The sequence below is a fragment of the Vicia villosa genome, linkage group LG1 (assembly GCF_029867415.1).
Source record: "Vicia villosa cultivar HV-30 ecotype Madison, WI linkage group LG1, Vvil1.0, whole genome shotgun sequence".
Taxonomy (NCBI): domain Eukaryota; kingdom Viridiplantae; phylum Streptophyta; class Magnoliopsida; order Fabales; family Fabaceae; genus Vicia; species Vicia villosa.
Genome location: NC_081180.1, coordinates 104,495,496 through 104,517,210, shown reverse-complemented (window position 1 = coordinate 104,517,210; position 21,715 = coordinate 104,495,496). Strand labels below are relative to the sequence as shown.

The following is a 21,715-nucleotide window of genomic DNA, read 5'->3' as shown; positions in this document are numbered from 1 at the left end:
CAAACTTCTAACCAATGCTTTTAACATCCTTGCATCACCTTCCATGAAATAGCCCTTGAAACAAAAGACAAGAAACCATAAGATCAAAGCAACATGGCCTAAATAATTGTCCATAAACTTTGCAACAAAATAGAATTATGCAGGCCCACTAGTAGTTGGTTCAAAACAACAAAATCAACCCAAATTCAAAAAGAAAAGAGGAGGGAAATTTCAAAACATTAGCACATGAGAAAAATCAGAAAGTAGCAGGAAAATAGAAAAACACAAGCTGCCACACAAAAGTATACTGCATATTTTCCAGATTTGTTTCCAAACCTAAACAACATCCATCCAACCCTAGAATTATTCCCAAACCTAAGCACTATATATTCAACCACTGTTTCATTGAAAAGGGGGATTCGGCAGCCACCACAAAAAACTCAGAAAACTCTCCATTCACCTCACTAAAGGCTCTCCATTCTCACTAAAAAAAATCAGTAGAGTTTCACGCTGAAACTCTGCTTGATTGAGCCCAAACTCCAGCATTCAACCAACTATACAGAGCTAGAGGAAGAAGCACTCAGAAATAATACACACCAGAAGAAGGTATAAAAATTTATCTGAAATACCTTATTATTGTCGTTTTGATGTAAGCATATAAACTTAGCATCATAGTAGATTTAGAGTTGACTGTAAGATAAAGTTTTTCGTTGTTGTTGTTGCTTGCTTATGCATTTCTTGTTGTCATACCATGGCTGAGGTATCTTTGTGCTCACTGATGAAAAGCCCTAAGGAGATGCTAGCTAGCTAGAACTCCATGGTGCTGAGGTGATGTTGCACAATCTTTATTTATGATGCTTCTGTTTTGTACTGCTATTTGCCTTACACCACTTCATTTTGTTTTTCCTACCTAAGCCATTTTCAGTTTGTACAAATGTTAATATTCAGAAACTTAAATCAGACAATATGATTTGGATTTTTTTTTCAGTTTACCAGTAGTATTTGATTGATAGAGGAAGGTTGATGTTGTTTATGCGCTGCTTTGTTTAAATGTTGACAATCTGCAGCTTAACCATCGACCATCAAATTCCTGCATAAACAAAAACTGAACATAAGTTGTTTTTTTATATAAAAAAAAATATTAGAAGAACTCGGTACCATTTCTTACAGAAAGAAAATCGGAATGATCCAAACATGATCGTGAATATTAGAGTTCAGATGATCTGTAAAGGAGACCGAATGAGAATCACTAACCTTGTACATAATCTTTGCGCCTTGTGTTCGCGCTCCAATTGTTCGAACATATCTGTTGGGATCGATTTAGAGTCTATCTCCGGTTGCTCATATGTCCGATTTTTCGTTGACGAGATTGCTCGTTCACGCGAGAGGGATTGATTTAGTTCTTGAACTCGTAACGAAATCGCCGGAATATAGGACATATGGAAGAAGCGCATGAGTGATACCATACGAGTACGAATAGAGAGAGACTGAGAGAAGTGTGATGATTCCTCTTGAATGTTGGTGTTGTTGTTTTTGCGATGGCATAGAGAAACAAAATGGAGAGAGAGAGTTCGTTTTCTTTTTTTTGCAGAAGAAATTCCACGATGGGGGCGCCGTTCCCCTTGTCTTTAAATTTTTAGGGTTTCCCAAACTCAATTGCTAAATTCTGTAATGCTGGGCGGATCCGGGTCATACCCAATCCGGTCCAGCTTCTTCTTTTTTTTTTTTTCTTTTATAAGTCTTTGGGCTTTACACCTTCAACTCAAGAGACAAACCCCCGGGCCCATATACTCTTTTTTAGTGTTATAATAAGTAATTTATTGAATAATGATAAAACAAAAGCACAGTTTTTTTTATCAAAATAAAAAGACCAAAAATATTATGTCTTTAGATGTATGTTTAGAAATTTCTTTCAAAAAATATTTCAAATGATCATTTTTTAAGTTTCTTATCTCTTATAAATAATCTTGTTAGGATTGTCGCACAAATTGTTTGATATATTCTTGTAGATTTGATCTTGTGTTTGATTATTATTTCACTTGCCAATTACTTTAAACTTTATTCCCTTCTAATCAAGATAAAAATGAATACGCGATTAAAATCTACCTTCAAAATAACTTCAAGCGCTTGATCAACATCAAGTTTCTTTCCCGCTACGCTTTATACTCAAACATGTCATGACAAAAATCTTGGTCAACACCAAGCATCTTCTCTTAAACAAAAATCTTTTCTTAAACAAAATGCTCCTTCCTCATTTCCAAATTTCCAAAGTTTTCTTTAAATATAAACGAATTGAATTTGATCTATAATGGATGAATCAAGAGGGGGTTGTACGTACTTGTACAAGTTGCTCTAAAGCATTTAGGCGATGGCCGTTAAGCTTTTGTTTGAATGCTTTGATTCCATTAAAGATCCTTAAAATTCAATTTGTCTCACCTTTCTCTACAAAACGTTTTTTTATTTATCAAATCAATTTCGGTTTATAATGGATGAATCAAGAGGGGTTTGTACGTACTTGTACAAGTTGCTCTAAAGTATTTAGGCGATGGCCGTTAAGCTTTTGTTTGAATGCTTTGATTCCATTAAAAAACCCTAAAAATTCGATTTGTCTCATTTTTCAACAAAACACTAAAAGTAAACGATTTTAACTCATTAAAACTCTCTTTTCATAAACACATATTGGTCAATATCAAATTTTTTTTCTCCTACTCGTATTTACATCTAAAAAGAAAACTCTGAAAAATCGAATTGAGTTTGGTCTATAACGGATGAATCAAGAGGGGTTTGTACGTACTTGTACAAGTTGCTCTAAAGCATTTAGGCGATGGCCGTTAAGCTTTTGTTTGAATGCTTTGATTCCATTAAAGACCCTTTAACTTAGTTCGCAACACTTTTTTATAAAAAAGCGATTCACACGTCGTTCATTAAAATCAAACAACAAAAATTCGTAGTTTTATCCCGAACTACGATTGCTCTGACTTTCCCATTGCACTAGGGAATACGTAGGCACAAGATACGAATATTTTGGCGAGCACGATAATAAAAAACTTTAATTTTGTTTCTTTCTCATAATAATAAGAACGCAAGTAAATATCACGCTAACAATTAATCACAAGAATAACTAAATGGGTCCCATCGAGTACGATGGAGGTAAGGGGTGCTAATACCTTCCCCCTACTTAACCGACTCCCGAACCCTAATCTGGTTTTCATATTTATTTTATCTTTCTTTGTGGGTTTTATCATTATTTTCCCTTTCCTTTTGGAATAAATAAAATCTGGTGGCGACTCTGTTATATCTCGAATGTTCAAACGCTCGAATATTTTTGGCCGGCCGCTACAGCTGGCGACTCTGCTGGGGAGAGTGGAAGAGAGAGTCAACCCTAATTTAGTTTTATTGTGATATTTGCTAACTTCATTTACTTGCTTATTTATTGTCTTTATTATATCTTTGTTTGATTTCTCATTATTTTGGTCGGAATCTCTTGATTATTGGCGCATGTGAGAAAAAAGCTCTACACCCGAGCTCGAGTGACACGTAAGATAAGATGGTGGTCTAGTATTAAACTCGCTTGACGTAGTGTCAAGTGGGAGGTACTAAAACCCCGACTGGAGTAGGTCCTTTGGGGAAATGCCTGTGACTAAGTAAGTTATTTACTTGGGCTATGATGTTTTCAATTCGGACCGCCGACTCTGGGGACCTTTAGAAAAACCCTAAACCATTGACTTTTAAGAAATGGTGGTTTCGCACCCAATTTGCGTAACGTAACTATTATCGTGGATAAGTGCGAAAACCACACTCAGAATAGGCCCCATTCAAAAAATAAGATTTGGATGGCAAGTTATTTGCTAGATGGTCTAAAGTTTAAAAGGGGCCCACAACTCTGAGAACTTTGTTTAGAACCGTATCAAAGAAGAACCTTAGAAATTGAGAGCTATTTTGTGTCGAATAATCATGATGTTTGGAACTCAAATAAATCATAAACATGCATTGCATTCAAATATCTTAGCATTTGCTTTTACTTTCAGGGAATTTAAAAGATTTAAGTTGCATTGTGAGCATTTGAAAGCTAGATGGCTTCTGAAAGAAGAAACACCATTCCTCTCAAATTCAGAGCACCTAATGTGGATAGTTTGCAAAAGTTGAGTACAAGCCTAACGCCTTTCAAGGTAATGAGTTTTAATGTAACTTATGGGAGAATACTTCCTTTGTTGGATGTAGATGTGGATATGGCGGCGTTAACTGCTTTGGCTCAGTACTATGATCCTCCTCTCAGATGCTTCACCTTTCAAGATTTCCAATTAGCCCCGACTATCGAAGAGTATGAAAGGATCTTGAACCACTACGTGAAAGATCATGATCCATTTGTAAAATTAGGAGAAAAGATAGATCCTAAAGAGATAGCTGAGGCCTTACACCTTGCAGAAGAAGAAGTGGCACCGTACCTGAAACCAAGAGGAGAAATCAAAGGCTTCACAAGGAAATTTCTGGAAAATAAAGCTAGAGATTTGGAGAAGGCAGAGAATTGGGAAGCATTTAGTGCTGTCTTGGCATTGCTCATCTATGGAATTGTCCTTTTCCCTAATGAAGAGGATTTCGTAGATCTACCTGCTGTTGGTGTGTTCTTGGCCAAAACAGCGGTCCCCACTCTTTTAGCTGATGTGTATTACCATCTCAGCATGAGACATGAGAAGAAGAAAGGAACAGTTCTTTGTTGTGCTCCCTTGCTCTACATTTGGCTCAAAGAACACATGCCTCGACAAAATGCGTGGATTGAAATACTGGATAATCTCAAATGGTCTCAAAAGTTAGCTTCCCTCACTGCAAATGCTGTGTTTTGGTACACCCATGATTGGGCGATAGACAGTCTCATTCACCATTGTGGCGATTTCCCTAATGTTCCATTAATAGGTTCTCGAGGTTGCATCAATTACAATCCCGAAGTAGCTCTGAGACAACACGGATATTCCATGAAGAAAGAGCCAGAAATAGGATTATTGAAAGAATTCATTATAACAGATATGGGAGCTAGTGACCCAAGTATGCTGAAAAGAGTAAAAAGAGCATGGAGTCGAATTCATAGGAAAGGGAAAGAATTTGGGAAGAGAACACTCATGGTTGAAGAACCCTATTACAAGTGGATAATGGAGAGAGTTCAAGAGATCAAACTCCCTTATAGCATTGAAATACCTGTGCCACCGCAAGCAACAGAACCTACTCACATCACCATGGAGGAAGCCAATAAACTCAAGGCCGCCAATCTAGAGTTAGAAAAAGAGAAAGAGGATATGAGGATAGCACTCCATCGAGTCACTGAAGAAAGAGATAATTTGAAGTGGGATCTCAAGCAGAAAGAAGAGCAACTCGAGAAAGAAAAGAAGAGGGCCGATGTTGAAAAACACAAAAGACAGGTAATAGGTGGAGGATTGGAAAGTGCTAGTTGTGAATTAGCTAATCGCAATGAAGAGTTAGTAGAGGCAAAGAAAGTGGCACGTAGATGGGAACATTGGTGGAACTTAGCTACCAAACAAAAAAAGGAAGATAGAGAAAAGCTTGAGGCTAGGATTTTAGACCTTGAAGCCTCCCTCAGAAACACCAAAGCACAGTTAGTTCAAGAAAGTCGTCTCAAAGAAGAAGCTCTAAGGGCGATTCCTGGCAATTATGATGAGTGGAGAGAACTCCGTGCTGCTTTAAATGACAGTCAAGAGCGAGAACGACAGTGGACAGAGGTTTATGAAGACTTGAAGAAACAAAGTTTGGAATGGGAAGGAGAATTCCAACGTTTGGAACACATCATACACACCAAAGAGGCTGATATTGACCGTCTGAAAATAGGATATGAGGAATACTTCAGAAAGTTCTCCAACCTAGTAGAATTCTGCAATGGGCTAATCAGAGAGATGCCAGTGAAATTACACGATGCTATGAAGTTTGTGGAGGATGATGATATCCCTTATCCGGTCCGTGACTTTGTTAGATTCTGTGAAGACATGTTAGAGAGATTCAGAAGAGAGGTGAAGGAGCTTAAAAGGAAAAGAGCATTGGAAGGAGTGTGATTTGCTTTTATTTATTTTCTATATTGTAATCATTATTGTACTGACACACAAAAAAAGAAAAGAGGTGTCATTATTGTATTCTATTTCAAAATGAATGAATGAATGAGAACTTGTAGTTTCACTTTTACTCTCAAGCTTCTTTACTTGCTTTCAAATGCTCCAAAACGACTCTCCAAATTTATACGATTCCCTGAAAATAAAATAATCAACGCATTCTATATCCTCATCCATTCATACGCATTCACATTCATACATTTATTTCTCTTTTTTTTTGAAAATAAAAGTTCATTTCCGCCTTTTACCGTCTCCAGAAGAAGTATTCAAGTCTCCAAGCTGTTTCATCGACACCAGTACTTAACTCGCGCCAACGCCAGACGCAGAATGGAAGACCTTGAGCAAGAAAATCATGAACTTCGCGATGAAGTGACTACTCTCCGCGCAGGGGTAGAAAGATTAACTGCTTTCGTAGAGACTTTGATGGCTGCTCAGAGTACTCAAGCTCAGACTGGGGAACAAACCGCTGCGATGTCGGAAATTCTTACTACTACCGTCTCCATGGCTCAAAACACTGGTCATTCATTCCATCAAACGACCAGTGGTTTCCCATGGGGCATGTCTCACAACTTCATACCCGAAGGATATCAACACGCTAGTGGAACTATGCAAACTACCGCTACGATGAATGGGGCTCATTTTGTTCCTGGAGCCACTCAAGCCATTCCCACGATGGTCTTTACTCCGCCTATCCCTGGAGTTGCTAAATTTATCCCGGTAATGACTACGACCCCAACTCTGGTACATACCGTGCCACAAACTGAGGAAGCCATTTACCATGTTGACCCAAATGAAGGAAACGAAGTTCGTATTGATTTCCAAGATCAGTTCCAAGAGATACGAAAAGAGATTAAGGCACTCAAAGGGAAAAGTTCATTTGGAAAGAATGCTTATGACATGTGCCTTGTGCCGAACGTGATAGTTCCGGCCAAATTCAAAGTACCTGATTTCGAAAAATACAAAGGGAATTCATGTCCTCAGAGCCATTTGACCATGTATTGCAGAAAGATGGCTACCCACACCGATGATGATAAGTTATTGATCCACTATTTTCAAGATAGTCTAACTGGCGCTGCTTTAAGATGGTACATGGGATTGGATAGCTCCCATATTAGTTCTTTTGACGACCTTGTAGAAGCATTTATCCGACAATACAAGTATAATGTTGACATGGCTCCCGATAGGGACCAACTCCGAGCCATGGCACAGAAAGAGAGGGAATCCTTCAAAGAATATGCACAAAGATGGCGTGAAGTCGCCGCCCAGATTTCTCCACCCATGGAAGAAAAAGAAATGACAAAGGTTTTTCTGAAAACTCTTAGCTCGTTTTATTATGAGAGGATGGTTGCAAGTGCCCCGACAGACTTTACTGAGATGGTGAATATGGGAATGCGACTTGAGGAAGGTGTCCGTGAAGGAAGATTGGCCAAAGAGGGAAGTTCTAGTGGCGCCAAAAAGTTTGGGGGAGGCTTTTTTAAGAAGAAAGAACAAGAAGTTAGTGCTGTTTCGTATGGAGCGCCTGGAAGAAAGAACAACTATCGATCACAACACGTCGCGGCTGTATCCAATACAACTCCAACGGTTTCAGCATATCAACCCCAATTCCCTCAACAAAATGTGCAACAACAACCACAGCAGCAAACTCGTCAACCACATAACAATCAGCAGAATAGAGTACAAAGAAGGACCGAGTTTGATCCCATACCCATGACTTATACTGAGTTGCTTCCTGCCCTCATAAAAAAGAATCTCGTGCAGACTAGGGCTCCTCCGCCTGTCCCAGAAAACATCCCATGGTGGTACAAGGCCGATGACTTTTGTGCTTTCCACCAAGGTGCACCTGGTCACAGTACGGAAAGATGTTACCCATTGAAGTTGGAAGTCCAGAAGTTAGTCAAAAGCGGTATGCTGACCTTCAAAGATGTCAATCCAAATGTTCAAGCTAATCCTTTGCCTCAACATGGGGCAGCTTCTGTGAATATGGTACACGGATGTCCTGGGAGATACCAAGTTTTCGACATTCGCTATATTAGAGGATCATTGGTTAGGATGCATGCTGGTTTATGCAGACTTGCTTATTTTCAACATGACCACGCCGCATGTACAATTTGTTCCAGAAATCCACGTGGGTGTCTCGCCGTGAGGAGAGACTTGCAAAGGCTGTTGGATCAAAGGCTCATAACCATTACTTACGATAGAAATGAGGAGGATGATGTCAATGTTGTGACCCCTCATTTTAATATGCCTGAGCCCATGGAGATGATCTATGATAGCCAGAATTTCCCTGTTTCTCCTTTGGTGATTTATCCATCTGGTCCGATTCCTTACACTTCAGACAAAGCGATACCCTACAAATACAACGCCACTATGCTCGAAGAGGGAAGAGAAGTTCCAGTACCCAATGTGCCTTCTGTTGATAATATTGCTGGTATGAGCAGAGTGACGAGAAGTGGACGCGTGTTTGCGCCATCGCCTCAGAAAAAGGTTGAAATCCCAGTTGGTGAACAAGTGCCAGAGAGAAATCCAGTTGTGGGTGTTGAACCAAGTTTTGTTGAAGGGCAGTCTAGTGGGACAAACGCTGATACAAGTGATGATGAGATTCTGAAGTTGATCAAGAAGAGCGAATACAAGGTTGTCGATCAACTATTGCAAACTCCTTCTAAGATTTCCGTGCTTTCTTTGCTGGCATATTCCCCTGTGCATAGGGAAGCCTTGATGAGGATTCTGGATCAAGCCTTTGTCGACCATGACGTGACGATCGACCAATTTGGTGGGATTGTGGGAAATATAACTGCATGCAATAACCTGAGTTTCAGTGATGAAGAGCTTCCTAGAGAAGGCAGAAACCATAACTTGGCGTTGCACATTTCAATGAACTGCCAGTCAGATGCTCTGTCTAATGTATTGGTAGACACTGGTTCGTCTTTGAACGTTATGCCCAAATCCACTTTATCTAGGCTTTCATACCAAGGTGCTCCAATGAGATACAGTGGGGTTATTGTCAAGGCTTTTGATGGGTCAAGAAAGAGTGTTATTGGAGAAGTGGACCTTCCAATGAAGATCGGCCCGCATACCTTTCAAATCAAATTCCAGGTAATGGATATCCATGCTGCGTATAGCTGCCTATTGGGCCGCCCATGGATCCACGAGGCAGGAGCAGTTACCTCCACACTCCATCAGAAATTGAAGTTCGTAAGCAATGGAAAGTTGGTTACAGTGGATGGAGAGCAGGCATTAGTGGTCAGTCATCTTTCGTCATTTTCCTACATTGACGCTGGTGAAGCTGTTGGAACTCAATTCCAAGCACTTTCTGTGGCTGGCAAGGATGTTGGAAAGAATGGGACATCTATCTCTTCTTTGAAAGATGCACGCCAAGCAGTTCAAGATGGTTCCGCTGTGGGTTGGGGTCAAGTTTTGAGTCTGCCCGATAACAAGTTTCGTGAAGGTCTTGGTTTTTCTCCTACGTCTGCAAGATATAGTAAGCAAGACACTGTTACCCGCCCGATGCAAGAGATATTTCACAGTGGAGGTTTTGATCATCCCACACCTCCTGAAGTAGATGCTGTTATTGAAAATGATTCTGAAGAGGATTCGTCAAGCTTCGTAGTGCGTGGAGTAGTTTGCCAGAATTGGAGTGTTGTTGATGTCCCGTCAGTGGTTCACATTTCTAAGTAATGCCTTTTGTTGTTGTTTATTTTGAAAACCCTTCCGCTCTGCCCAAGGCGGAAGAATATGCTATGTTAGGGCTTCATTAAAATAACTCCTTTTGCTCTGCCCAAGGCAAAAGAGAATGTGTGTCGGGCTTTGTTTCAAATTTTTGATATCATCAATAAAAATGTTATTTTGTTTCCTATATTTTATTTTTACTTTTCGCTTTTCTGGAAAATGGTAACCTAAAAAACCTGAAAAAAAAAAAAGAAAAAAAAGAGAGAAAATAATCACTTTCAATATCTGCATAAAATTCTCGCATTCATCAGTTTCTAAAATCAAGCATAAATCATATGTGCAGATTAATCCATGATAAACCCATTGAAAATTATGACCCTATGCCCTCCCCCAACTTTGATTTCCCTGTGTTCGAAGCTGAAGAAGAAGGTATTGAAGAAATTCCTGACGAGATCTCCCGTTTGCTTGAACAAGAACAGAGGACCATTCAACCTCACGAAGAACCAATAGAAGTGATTAATTTGGGTTCTGAAAAAGACAAGAAAGAAGTTAAGATTGGGGCACTGCTCGCTGAAGACGTCAAGAAAGGATTGATAGAGTTGTTGAGAGAGTACGCTGATGTTTTCGCCTGGTCTTATCAAGATATGCCAGGGTTAGACACAGATATTGTGGAACATCACTTGCCGTTGAAACCAGAGTGCCCACCAGTTAAACAGAAATTGAGAAGAACTCACCCGAACATGGCAGTGCTGATCAAAGAGGAAGTTCAAAAGCAGATTGATGCAGGTTTTCTTGTTACATCAGAATACCCTCAATGGTTAGCCAACATAGTACCTGTTCCCAAGAAGGGTGGAAAGGTTCGAATGTGTGTCGATTATCGAGATTTGAACAAAGCCAGCCCTAAAGATGATTTCCCTTTACCCCACATTGATATACTGGTAGATAGTACGGCTAAGTACAATGTTTTCTCCTTTATGGACGGTTTCTCTGGTTACAACCAGATCAAAATGGCACCTGAGGACATGGAAAAGACCGCATTTATTACACCTTGGGGTACGTTCTGCTATAGAGTGATGCCTTTCGGTTTGAAGAACGCTGGTGCTACTTACCAAAGAGCCATGACAACCCTCTTCCACGATATGATGCATAAAGAGATTGAAGTTTATGTTGATGATATGATTGCCAAGTCTAACACCGAAGAAGATCACGTGGTATACTTATTGAAGTTGTTTGAGCGTTTGAGAAAATACAAGCTCCGCTTGAACCCAAACAAATGCACTTTTGGTGTTAGATCTGGAAAGCTGTTGGGTTTCATTGTCAGCCAGAAGGGCATTGAAGTCGATCCGGACAAAGTTAGAGCTATCCGTGACATGCCCGCACCAAGGACTGAGAAACAAGTCAGAGGTTTCCTTGGGCGTTTGAACTACATCTCCAGGTTTATATCTCACATGACTGCCACATGTGGGCCAATCTTCAAGTTGCTTCGGAAAGATCAGAGCATTGTATGGAGTGATGATTGCCAGAAAGCTTTTGACAGTATCAAAGAGTATTTACTTGAACCTCCTATCTTGATCCCACCAGTGGAGGGTAGACCCCTAATCATGTACCTAACTGTTTTGGAAGAGTCTATGGGTTGTGTCCTTGGACAACAAGATGATACTGGAAGGAAAGAACATGCCATCTATTATTTAAGCAAGAAGTTTACTGATTGTGAATCCCGCTATACGTTACTTGAGAAGACCTGTTGCGCTTTGGCTTGGGCAGCAAAACGTCTCCGTCAATACATGCTGAATCATACCACTTGGTTGATATCCAAAATGGATCCGATCAAGTATATCTTTGAAAAGCCCGCTTTGACAGGAAGGATTGCTCGCTGGCAGATGTTACTGTCTGAATATGACATAGAGTACCGTGCGCAGAAAGCTATCAAGGGAAGCATTTTAGCGGATCACTTGGCTCACCAGCCTATTGAAGATTATCAAACAGTTAAATTTGATTTCCCCGATGAAGATGTCATGTATCTGAGGATGAAAGATTGTGAAGAGCCAGGCCCTGAGGAGGGACCTGAACCTGTATCCCGGTGGGGTTTGGTATTTGATGGAGCTTCTAATTCTTTTGGCCATGGAGTTGGGGCAGTCATCATTACTCCCCATGGTTCTCACGTTCCATTTACCGCTAGAATTTGTTTTGAGTGCACGAACAATATAGCAGAGTATGAGGCTTGTATCATGGGTCTTGAGGAGGCTATTGACTTGAGAATTAAAATTCTCGACGTGTATGGAGATTCGTCATTGGTAATCAATCAGATCAAAGGTGAATGGGAAACTCGTCATCCAGGGTTGATCCCATACAGAGACTATGCTAGACGTTTGCTACCGTTCTTCGACAAAGTTACTTTCCATCATATACCTAGAGACGAAAACCAGATGGCAGATGCTCTGGCCACCTTGTCTTCCATGTACAAAGTGAACGCCCATAACGAAGTGCCTCGCATCACAATTAGACGCCTCGATAGACCTGCCCATGTCTTCACAACGGAAACTGAGATAGATAACAAACCATGGTATCATGATATAAAGTGTTTCCTCAAAAATCATGAATACCCACCTGAGGCATCAAGTAAAGACAAGAAGACTTTAAGGAGATTAGCATTCAACTTTTTCCTCAATGGGGATGTTTTATACAAAAGGAACTATGACATGGTCTTGCTTAGATGCGTGGATAGACACGAGGCAAACATGTTAATGAAAGAAGTTCACGAAGGTTCTTTTGGTACTCATGCCAATGGTCATTCCATGGCTAAGAAGATGCTTCGGGCAGGCTATTATTGGTTGACAATGGAGTCTGATTGTTTTCAGTTTGTGAAGAAGTGCCACAAATGTCAAATTTATGCCGATAAGATACACGTGCCCCCAACTTTGCTCAACATCATTTCTTCCCCATGGCCATTCTCTATGTGGGGAATTGATATGATTGGCATGATTCAACCCAAAGCTTCAAACGGTCATCGTTTTATATTGGTCGCCATTGATTACTTCACCAAGTGGGTTGAAGCGGCTTCATACGCCAATGTGACCAAACAAGTAGTTGTCAAGTTCATCAAAAACCAAATCATCTGCAGATATGGTGTTCCGAATAAGATCATCACCGATAATGGCTCTAACTTGAACAATAATATGATGAGGGAACTCTGTGAAAGCTTCAAGATCGAGCATCACAACTCTTCTCCATACAGACCTAAGATGAATGGTGCTGTCGAAGCTGCTAACAAAAATATTAAGAAGATCTTGCAAAAAATGGTGGTTACATATAGGGATTGGCATGAGATGCTTCCTTTTGCCTTACATGGATACCGTACGTCTGTCCGAACTTCAACAGGGGCAACTCCTTTCTCTTTGGTCTATGGGATGGAAGCAGTACTCCCAGTAGAAGTAGAGATCCCGTCAATGAGAGTCTTGATGGAAGCCAAGTTGACTGAGGCTGAATGGTGTCAAAACAGGTTTGATCAGCTGAATCTAATTGAGGAAAAGAGATTGACAGCCCTATGTCATGGCCAGCTATATCAGAAGAGACTAAAAAAGGCATTTGACAAGAAGGTCAAACCTCGAGAGTTTAGAGAAGGTGATCTTGTACTCAAGAAGGTCTTGTCCTTTCAACCTGACCCTAGGGGCAAGTGGGCGCCAAATTATGAAGGTCCATATGTCGTTAAGAAGGCTTTCTCTGGAGGCGCCATGATCCTAGCAACCATGGATGGTGAGGAGCTCCCACGACCTATGAATGCTGATGCAGTCAAGAAATACTTCGCCTAAAAAAATAAAAATAAAAGAACAGCTCGCTAAGTTGAAAACCTGAAAGGGCGACTTAGGCAAAAATGAGCGTCTCGGTGGACTGAAAACCCGAAAGGGCGGTCCAGGCAAAAATTAGAGACATAAAATAGAAAATAGTCATCCTGGTAGATTGAAAACCTAAAAGGGCGGTCTACGCAAAAGTTAAGGATTATGGCAAGTAACTGCATTTAACCAGATTCGATCACTTGGAAGCGACCAAGGATTCCTCATCAAATACGATTTCGACTAAAGTGAGAGCACGGATGGAATTCAAAGTTGTTAGGGAAAATAGTGATCATCGTATTTCAATGTAGTCTTTTCCAATTTATACCATTTTCCAAGCTTTGTAACGATCTATGGAGTCATGCCTTTTGTGGACTACCATTCTATTAAATAAAATTTGAGCCTTTGCCCGATTGTTTGTTATTCCCATTTATTTCCATTTCATGCAAAATTTCGTTTATTTTTGATGATATGTATTTGAAACTTATGTTTTAATAATAAACTTGTTTTTTTTTTTTTTTCAAAATAATAATGAAGAGGTTTTTCCTTGGGTTTGTGAACACAAAAGGGGATGTCAACAAATCACTTCAAGAATGGTTTAATATCCAAGTACATGGCTGAACGGTCGCTCAAGAGAGGTTGTCATTGTTGCATGATTTACGAATATTTGCATGTGGTGGTCTTTGGATGTGTGGTTTATGGTTCCCCAGGTGAACACGGAATTTGAATGACCCCCACTCTTTCGAGGCGGAGTTTATGATTATGTTCCTATTACCCCCAAAGTGTGCTACCTTCCCACCAAGAGATTCAAACGTTATAGCAAAATCTTGCTCCATCAGTGATCTTTGTCATCCCCAATAAGGCTTGCCGAGTACTTGACGTGTGCTATGAAATTTTGGGTCGTGCTAGTATCTCTGTCTTTGGTTCGTTTTGTCAGCATGTGCATGGCATTCATACATTCATACTTACACCTTTCATGCACATTTGCATTTCCTAATGATCCTAAATCCATTTTGGTTGTGTTTATCACCAAGTAGTATATTCCGTCTCTCCAATAGAGTGTCAGCCCTAAGCAAAAAGTGTGTATCCTCTCTAAATTCCCCATTGAGTTTATCCCTCGTGGGAGTGTTTGCTTTAGCTTTCCTTGCCATTTTGGATAGGATAAATCCTTAGATGAGCTTATTCCTCATCAGCAAGAGTCTTGGTTGATCATTTCTCTCCCGTTTGTTCTTGGATTGATTTTTGCCTCTAATCACTCGGGCCTCTCAAATTAATGAAACTTGGATCAAGAGTGTATCTTTTTCACTTTTGATAACATTATTCCTACACCTTCAATAAACGTTGGTGTACCCTTTATTTCTCTACCATCAGTAAAAGTTGGTAGTTCACCTTCAGTAAACGTCGGTGTATTTTTCATTTCTCTACCTTCAGTAAACGTTGGTAGTTCACCTTCAGTAAACGTCGGTGATTCTTTTGTTTCTTCACCTTCAGTAAACGTCGGTGTATCTTTCATTCCTCTACCTTCAGTAAAAGTTGGTAGTTCACCTTCAGTAAACGTTGGTGATTCTTTTATCTCTCTACCTTCAGTAAAAGTCGGTAGTTCACCTTCAGTAAACGTCGGTGATCCATTTGTTACTCTACCTTCAGTAAAAGTCGGTAGTTCACCTTCAGTAAACGTCGGTGTATCTTTTGTTTCTCTACCTTCAGTAAAAGTCGGTAGTTCACCTTCAGTAAACGTCGGTGTATCTTTTGTTTCTCTGGTGGTAGTTTGTCTCTTGCGACACCTTATTCCATTAATTTTCCTCATATACATTCATACATATCATTTCATATGCATATATGCAGTTCTTAGGGCCAAAAATTGTGTATTTTTTGTATTTAAGTCCCTTCAATCGCATCGAGACGAAGATTTCAATCTTCATGCCTCTAGATTGAAGACACTTAAATAGGGGCATCTGTCATACCCCAATTTTTGCCCCATACATTTCATTCCACTAAGTCATTTGCATATCATTCATTCACTCACTAAGGCATGAGTTCAAATAATAGACTTTTGTAAAAAATTAAGGTTTTTGCATAAGGTCATGAAATTTTGGTTGACTTAGGTCCTTGTTCTTTATTTGATTGGGACGTTCCACTTGCCTTGGAAGTCATTTAGCCAATGACTTGGCCCTAAATGCCTCTTTTAAAGTTAGGGCTTCATTCATCAGGAATTTGATTCAATCATCCATTCAAGAATCATTTGGTTATGTTCATTGGTTTCGGGTGAAGTTGTGTTTCTTTGCATTGAGAATGCAAGATTAAGTGCCAAGTTTGCAAAAGAATAGCGAATGTTTGATTCAAGAATTCAAAGGACGAAATTCATAAGGATGTTTCTTTATGGTTGGAAGTGAATTTACAAGAGAATTTCTTTAAATTACAGAGAATATTTATCTTTCAAATGCAAAGTCCTAAAAGCCTAAACCAAAAACTACAAGTTACATAAATTTGATTCAATCATTATTTTTTTTTATTTTTTTTTTTTTTATATATAGCTTTTGTGTTAGTCTCCGAGCATTCTTCGATTGTCAAACTTCTAACCAATGCTTTTAACATCCTTGCATCACCTTCCATGAAATAGCCCTTGAAACAAAAGACAAGAAACCATAAGATCAAAGCAACATGGCCTAAATAATTGTCCATAAACTTTGCAACAAAATAGAATTATGCAGGCCCACTAGTAGTTGGTTCAAAACAACAAAATCAACCCAAATTCAAAAAGAAAAGAGGAGGGAAATTTCAAAACATTAGCACATGAGAAAAATCAGAAAGTAGCAGGAAAATAGAAAAACACAAGCTGCCACACAAAAGTATACTGCATATTTTCCAGATTTGTTTCCAAACCTAAACAACATCCATCCAACCCTAGAATTATTCCCAAACCTAAGCACTATATATTCAACCACTGTTTCATTGAAAAGGGGGATTCGGCAGCCACCACAAAAAACTCAGAAAACTCTCCATTCACCTCACTAAAGGCTCTCCATTCTCACTAAAAAAAATCAGTAGAGTTTCACGCTGAAACTCTGCTTGATTGAGCCCAAACTCCAGCATTCAACCAACTATACAGAGCTAGAAGAAGAAGCACTCAGAAATAATACACACCAGAAGAAGGTATAAAAATTTATCTGAAATACCTTATTATTGTCGTTTTGATGTAAGCATATAAACTTAGCATCATAGTAGATTTAGAGTTGACTGTAAGATAAAGTTTTTCGTTGTTGTTGTTGCTTGCTTATGCATTTCTTGTTGTCATACCATGGCTGAGGTATCTTTGTGCTCACTGATGAAAAGCCCTAAGGAGATGCTAGCTAGCTAGAACTCCATGGTGCTGAGGTGATGTTGCACAATCTTTATTTATGATGCTTCTGTTTTGTACTGCTATTTGCCTTACACCACTTCATTTTGTTTTTCCTACCTAAGCCATTTTCAGTTTGTACAAATGTTAATATTCAGAAACTTAAATCAGACAATATGATTTGGATTTTTTTTTCAGTTTACCAGTAGTATTTGATTGATAGAGGAAGGTTGATGTTGTTTATGCGCTGCTTTGTTTAAATGTTGACAATCTGCAGCTTAACCATCGACCATCAAATTCCTGCATAAACAAAAACTGAACATAAGTTGTTTTTTTATAAAAAAAAAATATTAGAAGAACTCGGTACCATTTCTTACAGAAAGAAAATCGGAATGATCCAAACATGATCGTGAATATTAGAGTTCAGATGATCTGTAAAGGAGACCGAATGAGAATCACTAACCTTGTACATAATCTTTGCGCCTTGTGTTCGCGCTCCAATTGTTCGAACATATCTGTTGGGATCGATTTAGAGTCTATCTCCGGTTGCTCATATGTCCGATTTTTCGTTGACGAGATTGCTCGTTCACGCGAGAGGGATTGATTTAGTTCTTGAACTCGTAACGAAATCGCCGGAATATAGGACATATGGAAGAAGCGCATGAGTGATACCATACGAGTACGAATAGAGAGAGACTGAGAGAAGTGTGATGATTCCTCTTGAATGTTGGTGTTGTTGTTTTTGCGATGGCATAGAGAAACAAAATGGAGAGAGAGAGTTCGTTTTCTTTTTTTTGCAGAAGAAATTCCACGATGGGGGCGCCGTTCCCCTTGTCTTTAAATTTTTAGGGTTTCCCAAACTCAATTGCTAAATTCTGTAATGCTGGGCGGATCCGGGTCATACCCAATCCGGTCCAGCTTCTTCTTTTTTTTTTTTTTCTTTTATAAGTCTTTGGGCTTTACACCTTCAACTCAAGAGACAAACCCCCGGGCCCATATACTCTTTTTTAGTGTTATAATAAGTAATTTATTGAATAATGATAAAACAAAAGCACAGTTTTTTTTATCAAAATAAAAAGACCAAAAATATTATGTCTTTAGATGTATGTTTAGAAATTTCTTTCAAAAAATATTTCAAATGATCATTTTTTAAGTTTCTTATCTCTTATAAATAATCTTGTTAGGATTGTCGCACAAATTGTTTGATATATTCTTGTAGATTTGATCTTGTGTTTGATTATTATTTCACTTGCCAATTACTTTAAACTTTATTCCCTTCTAATCAAGATAAAAATGAATACGCGATTAAAATCTACCTTCAAAATAACTTCAAGCGCTTGATCAACATCAAGTTTCTTTCCCGCTACGCTTTATACTCAAACATGTCATGACAAAAATCTTGGTCAACACCAAGCATCTTCTCTTAAACAAAAATCTTTTCTTAAACAAAATGCTCCTTCCTCATTATCAAATTTCCAAAGTTTTCTTTAAATATAAACGAATTGAATTTGATCTATAATGGATGAATCAAGAGGGGGTTGTACGTACTTGTACAAGTTGCTCTAAAGCATTTAGGCGATGGCCGTTAAGCTTTTGTTTGAATGCTTTGATTCCATTAAAGATCCTTAAAATTCAATTTGTCTCACCTTTCTCTACAAAACGTTTTTTTATTTATCAAATCAATTTCGGTTTATAATGGATGAATCAAGAGGGGTTTGTACGTACTTGTACAAGTTGCTCTAAAGTATTTAGGCGATGGCCGTTAAGCTTTTGTTTGAATGCTTTGATTCCATTAAAAAACCCTAAAAATTCGATTTGTCTCATTTTTCAACAAAACACTAAAAGTAAACGATTTTAACTCATTAAAACTCTCTTTTCATAAACACATATTGGTCAATATCAAAATTTTTTTCTCCTACTCGTATTTACATCTAAAAAGAAAACTCTGAAAAATCGAATTGAGTTTGGTCTATAACGGATGAATCAAGAGGGGTTTGTACGTACTTGTACAAGTTGCTCTAAAGCATTTAGGCGATGGCCGTTAAGCTTTTGTTTGAATGCTTTGATTCCATTAAAGACCCTTTAACTTAGTTCGCAACACTTTTTTATAAAAAAGCGATTCACACGTCGTTCATTAAAATCAAACAACAAAAATTCGTAGTTTTATCCCGAACTACGATTGCTCTGACTTTCCCATTGCACTAGGGAATACGTAGGCACAAGATACGAATATTTTGGCGAGCACGATAATAAAAAACTTTAATTTTGTTTCTTTCTCATAATAATAAGAACGCAAGTAAATATCACGCTAACAATTAATCACAAGAATAACTAAATGGGTCCCATCGAGTACGATGGAGGTAAGGGGTGCTAATACCTTCCCCCTACTTAACCGACTCCCGAACCCTAATCTGGTTTTCATATTTATTTTATCTTTCTTTGTGGGTTTTATCATTATTTTCCCTTTCCTTTTGGAATAAATAAAATCTGGTGGCGACTCTGTTATATCTCGAATGTTCAAACGCTCGAATATTTTTGGCCGGCCGCTACATGAGCCAGTAATATTCTCAAGAAAAACTCGTCTGAGTGTGGTTCTCCGCATGACAACTAATCCAAGTCTTCACCTGAATAGTTTCTGCACCACAACCTAATAAGGCCAGGATGGGTTGGGGTTCTACGGTCTCTCAGCTTCTACAGTTCAATGAAAGTAATAATGTCTTCGCTACGAAACATGCTAAACATATATTACCAACAAGGAACCTCCACTGAGCGGAAGGATTCTCAAGTGCGCCTGCACATGACTATACCCTCCACCTAATTTCTTATGTGTACTTAATCCGGGTTAGGATTTGTCCATAATGAATCACTTGTAACAGAACCACACAAGTAACAGAACCAGAACCACACATATAACAAAAAATGAAATGAAAAATAAAGCAAATAGAGTTAACCCTTCCTTTGGAAACAATAAAAAGATGGTCCCCAGTGAAGTCGCCATTTTTCTGTCGCGGGGAAAAACCGTTTTGTTCCTCTTTTTGTGGATGAGACACCTGATGCCTTCTTTGGGCTCGAGTGCTCAAAAAATGATTTTTCTTTTGTACGGACCAAACTTTTTATTATTTCCAAAAGAGGAAAAGGGAAAAAGCTGCAATAACCTAAAAAGTGGGGGGAGAGATCTTGGGTAAGAGGGTTGGTTATACGAAGGGAAGGTATTAGCACCCAACGTATCTATAGTACTCTATAGGTTTCTTTGCTTTTTTTTTTCATTCCATGTTATTGAGAGGTTCTTGTGAGAAAGAGGTGGGACCTAAGGTGTTTGTTTGATTATGCTCGCAAAGATCATCGCGATCCTCTGCATACATATCCCTTAGAGGGAATCAGAGCATCTGTAGCTCGGGGTCTACGGGTGCTAAGGTTTGAATGGTTTTTTTGTGTGTTTTGTTTTGCTCGCCAAGGATCGACCTTGTGCCTACGTATTCTCAAAGGGATGTTGAGAAAGTCAGAGCAATCGTAGTTCCCACTTATACTAGTGGAAGCAAAGGAAAATAGACAAATGTCGTCTAAATGCTAGATGTATCTAATCTATATCATCACATACATCTGTTTGATTTTGTTTGAAAATCTTTTCATTATAAGCCCGGGGCCATGCCACTTAGGGTGCTTAGAATGATAAAGATGTTTTTGTTTGTTTAACCAGCCTTGTGGCAAAAGTTTCAATGAAGTCAGCCTTGTGACAAAAACTTTGATTAATCAGCCAGCCTTGTGGCAAAAGTTTCAATGAAGTCAGCCTTGTGACAAAAACTTTGATTAATCATCCAGTACGGTGGTAAAACAGTTTGATTGATTAGCCAGCCTTGTGGCAAAAAGTTTGATTGATTAGCCAGCCTTGTGGCAAAAGAAAGTTTGATTTTTGATTGATTGATTGTTTGTGATGATATAGAAGAGATACTCCTAGCATAGAGATGAAAAATGTCTAATTTCCTAGGGTATTTGTTTTGGATATTGGGGATGCTTATAAGAAGCCCGTGGGTCCTTGTACGAAGCCCAAGAGGAGGCTATCCGAGGGTCCTTGCATTGTAAGCCCAAGAGGAGGCTATGGGAGGGACAATCCAGGGTCCTTGCATTGTAAGCCCAAGAGGAGGCTATGGGAGGGTCACTCGTTTGTACAAAGCCCAAGGGGAGGCATGGTATAGTTGGTCTGAGCTCTTAGAGCGATTTCACCGGGAAACCATACTCTATGTCCTAACCTAAACTAGGGGAGATTCTTTGCACGAAGCCCAATAGGAGGCTATGGGGAACCTAGTATTGTACTAAGTTGAACAAGCACACATATCACACATATGAACAAGTACAAACAAATATGCACAAGTACATGAACAAATATGAACAGTTATACATATATGACAAAGTGTGTGTATATAATGGAGTTTATGAAGGAAATATACCTGTAAGCATGATCCATTTGTATACACAGGGCTCGGGACTCATACTCGGGGAGAGGTCCACTTGAATTTATTCAAAGCTATGTAAACAGGTATTCACAAAGGGCTTGGGACTTATACCTACATGGAGGCCCATGGTATTTTTGGGAAGATTTGAAGAAACCTTCATTTTTGGTTTGTTATTCAAAGTAAAAAACGCATTGATTGAGATATGTACAAAAGGTGTACAATGAAATACCTAATTTCATGTACAGGAATGGGTATGTACAAAAGGGGCTTGGGACTTATACCTACATGGAGGCCCATGGTATATTTACAAAACATGGTTGATCGTTTTATTTACAGGACGCG

General features: G+C 39.0%; 1 protein-coding gene across 1 annotated transcript; it reads left to right on the top strand.

The window, feature by feature from the left end:
* The first annotated feature begins 6,416 nt into the window (after positions 1 to 6,416).
* Positions 6,417 to 9,764, top strand: LOC131650678 (uncharacterized). The gene has a single exon (XM_058920383.1). It carries the CDS (start codon positions 6,417 to 6,419, stop codon positions 9,762 to 9,764), a length of 3,348 nt encoding a protein of 1,115 aa, XP_058776366.1.
* The last annotated feature ends 11,951 nt before the right edge of the window (positions 9,765 to 21,715 follow it).

Coding starts and splice junctions, on each gene's coding strand:
- LOC131650678 (XM_058920383.1), top strand. CDS start 6,417: ATGGAAGACCTTGAGCAAGAAAATCATGAACTTCGCGATGAAGTGACT.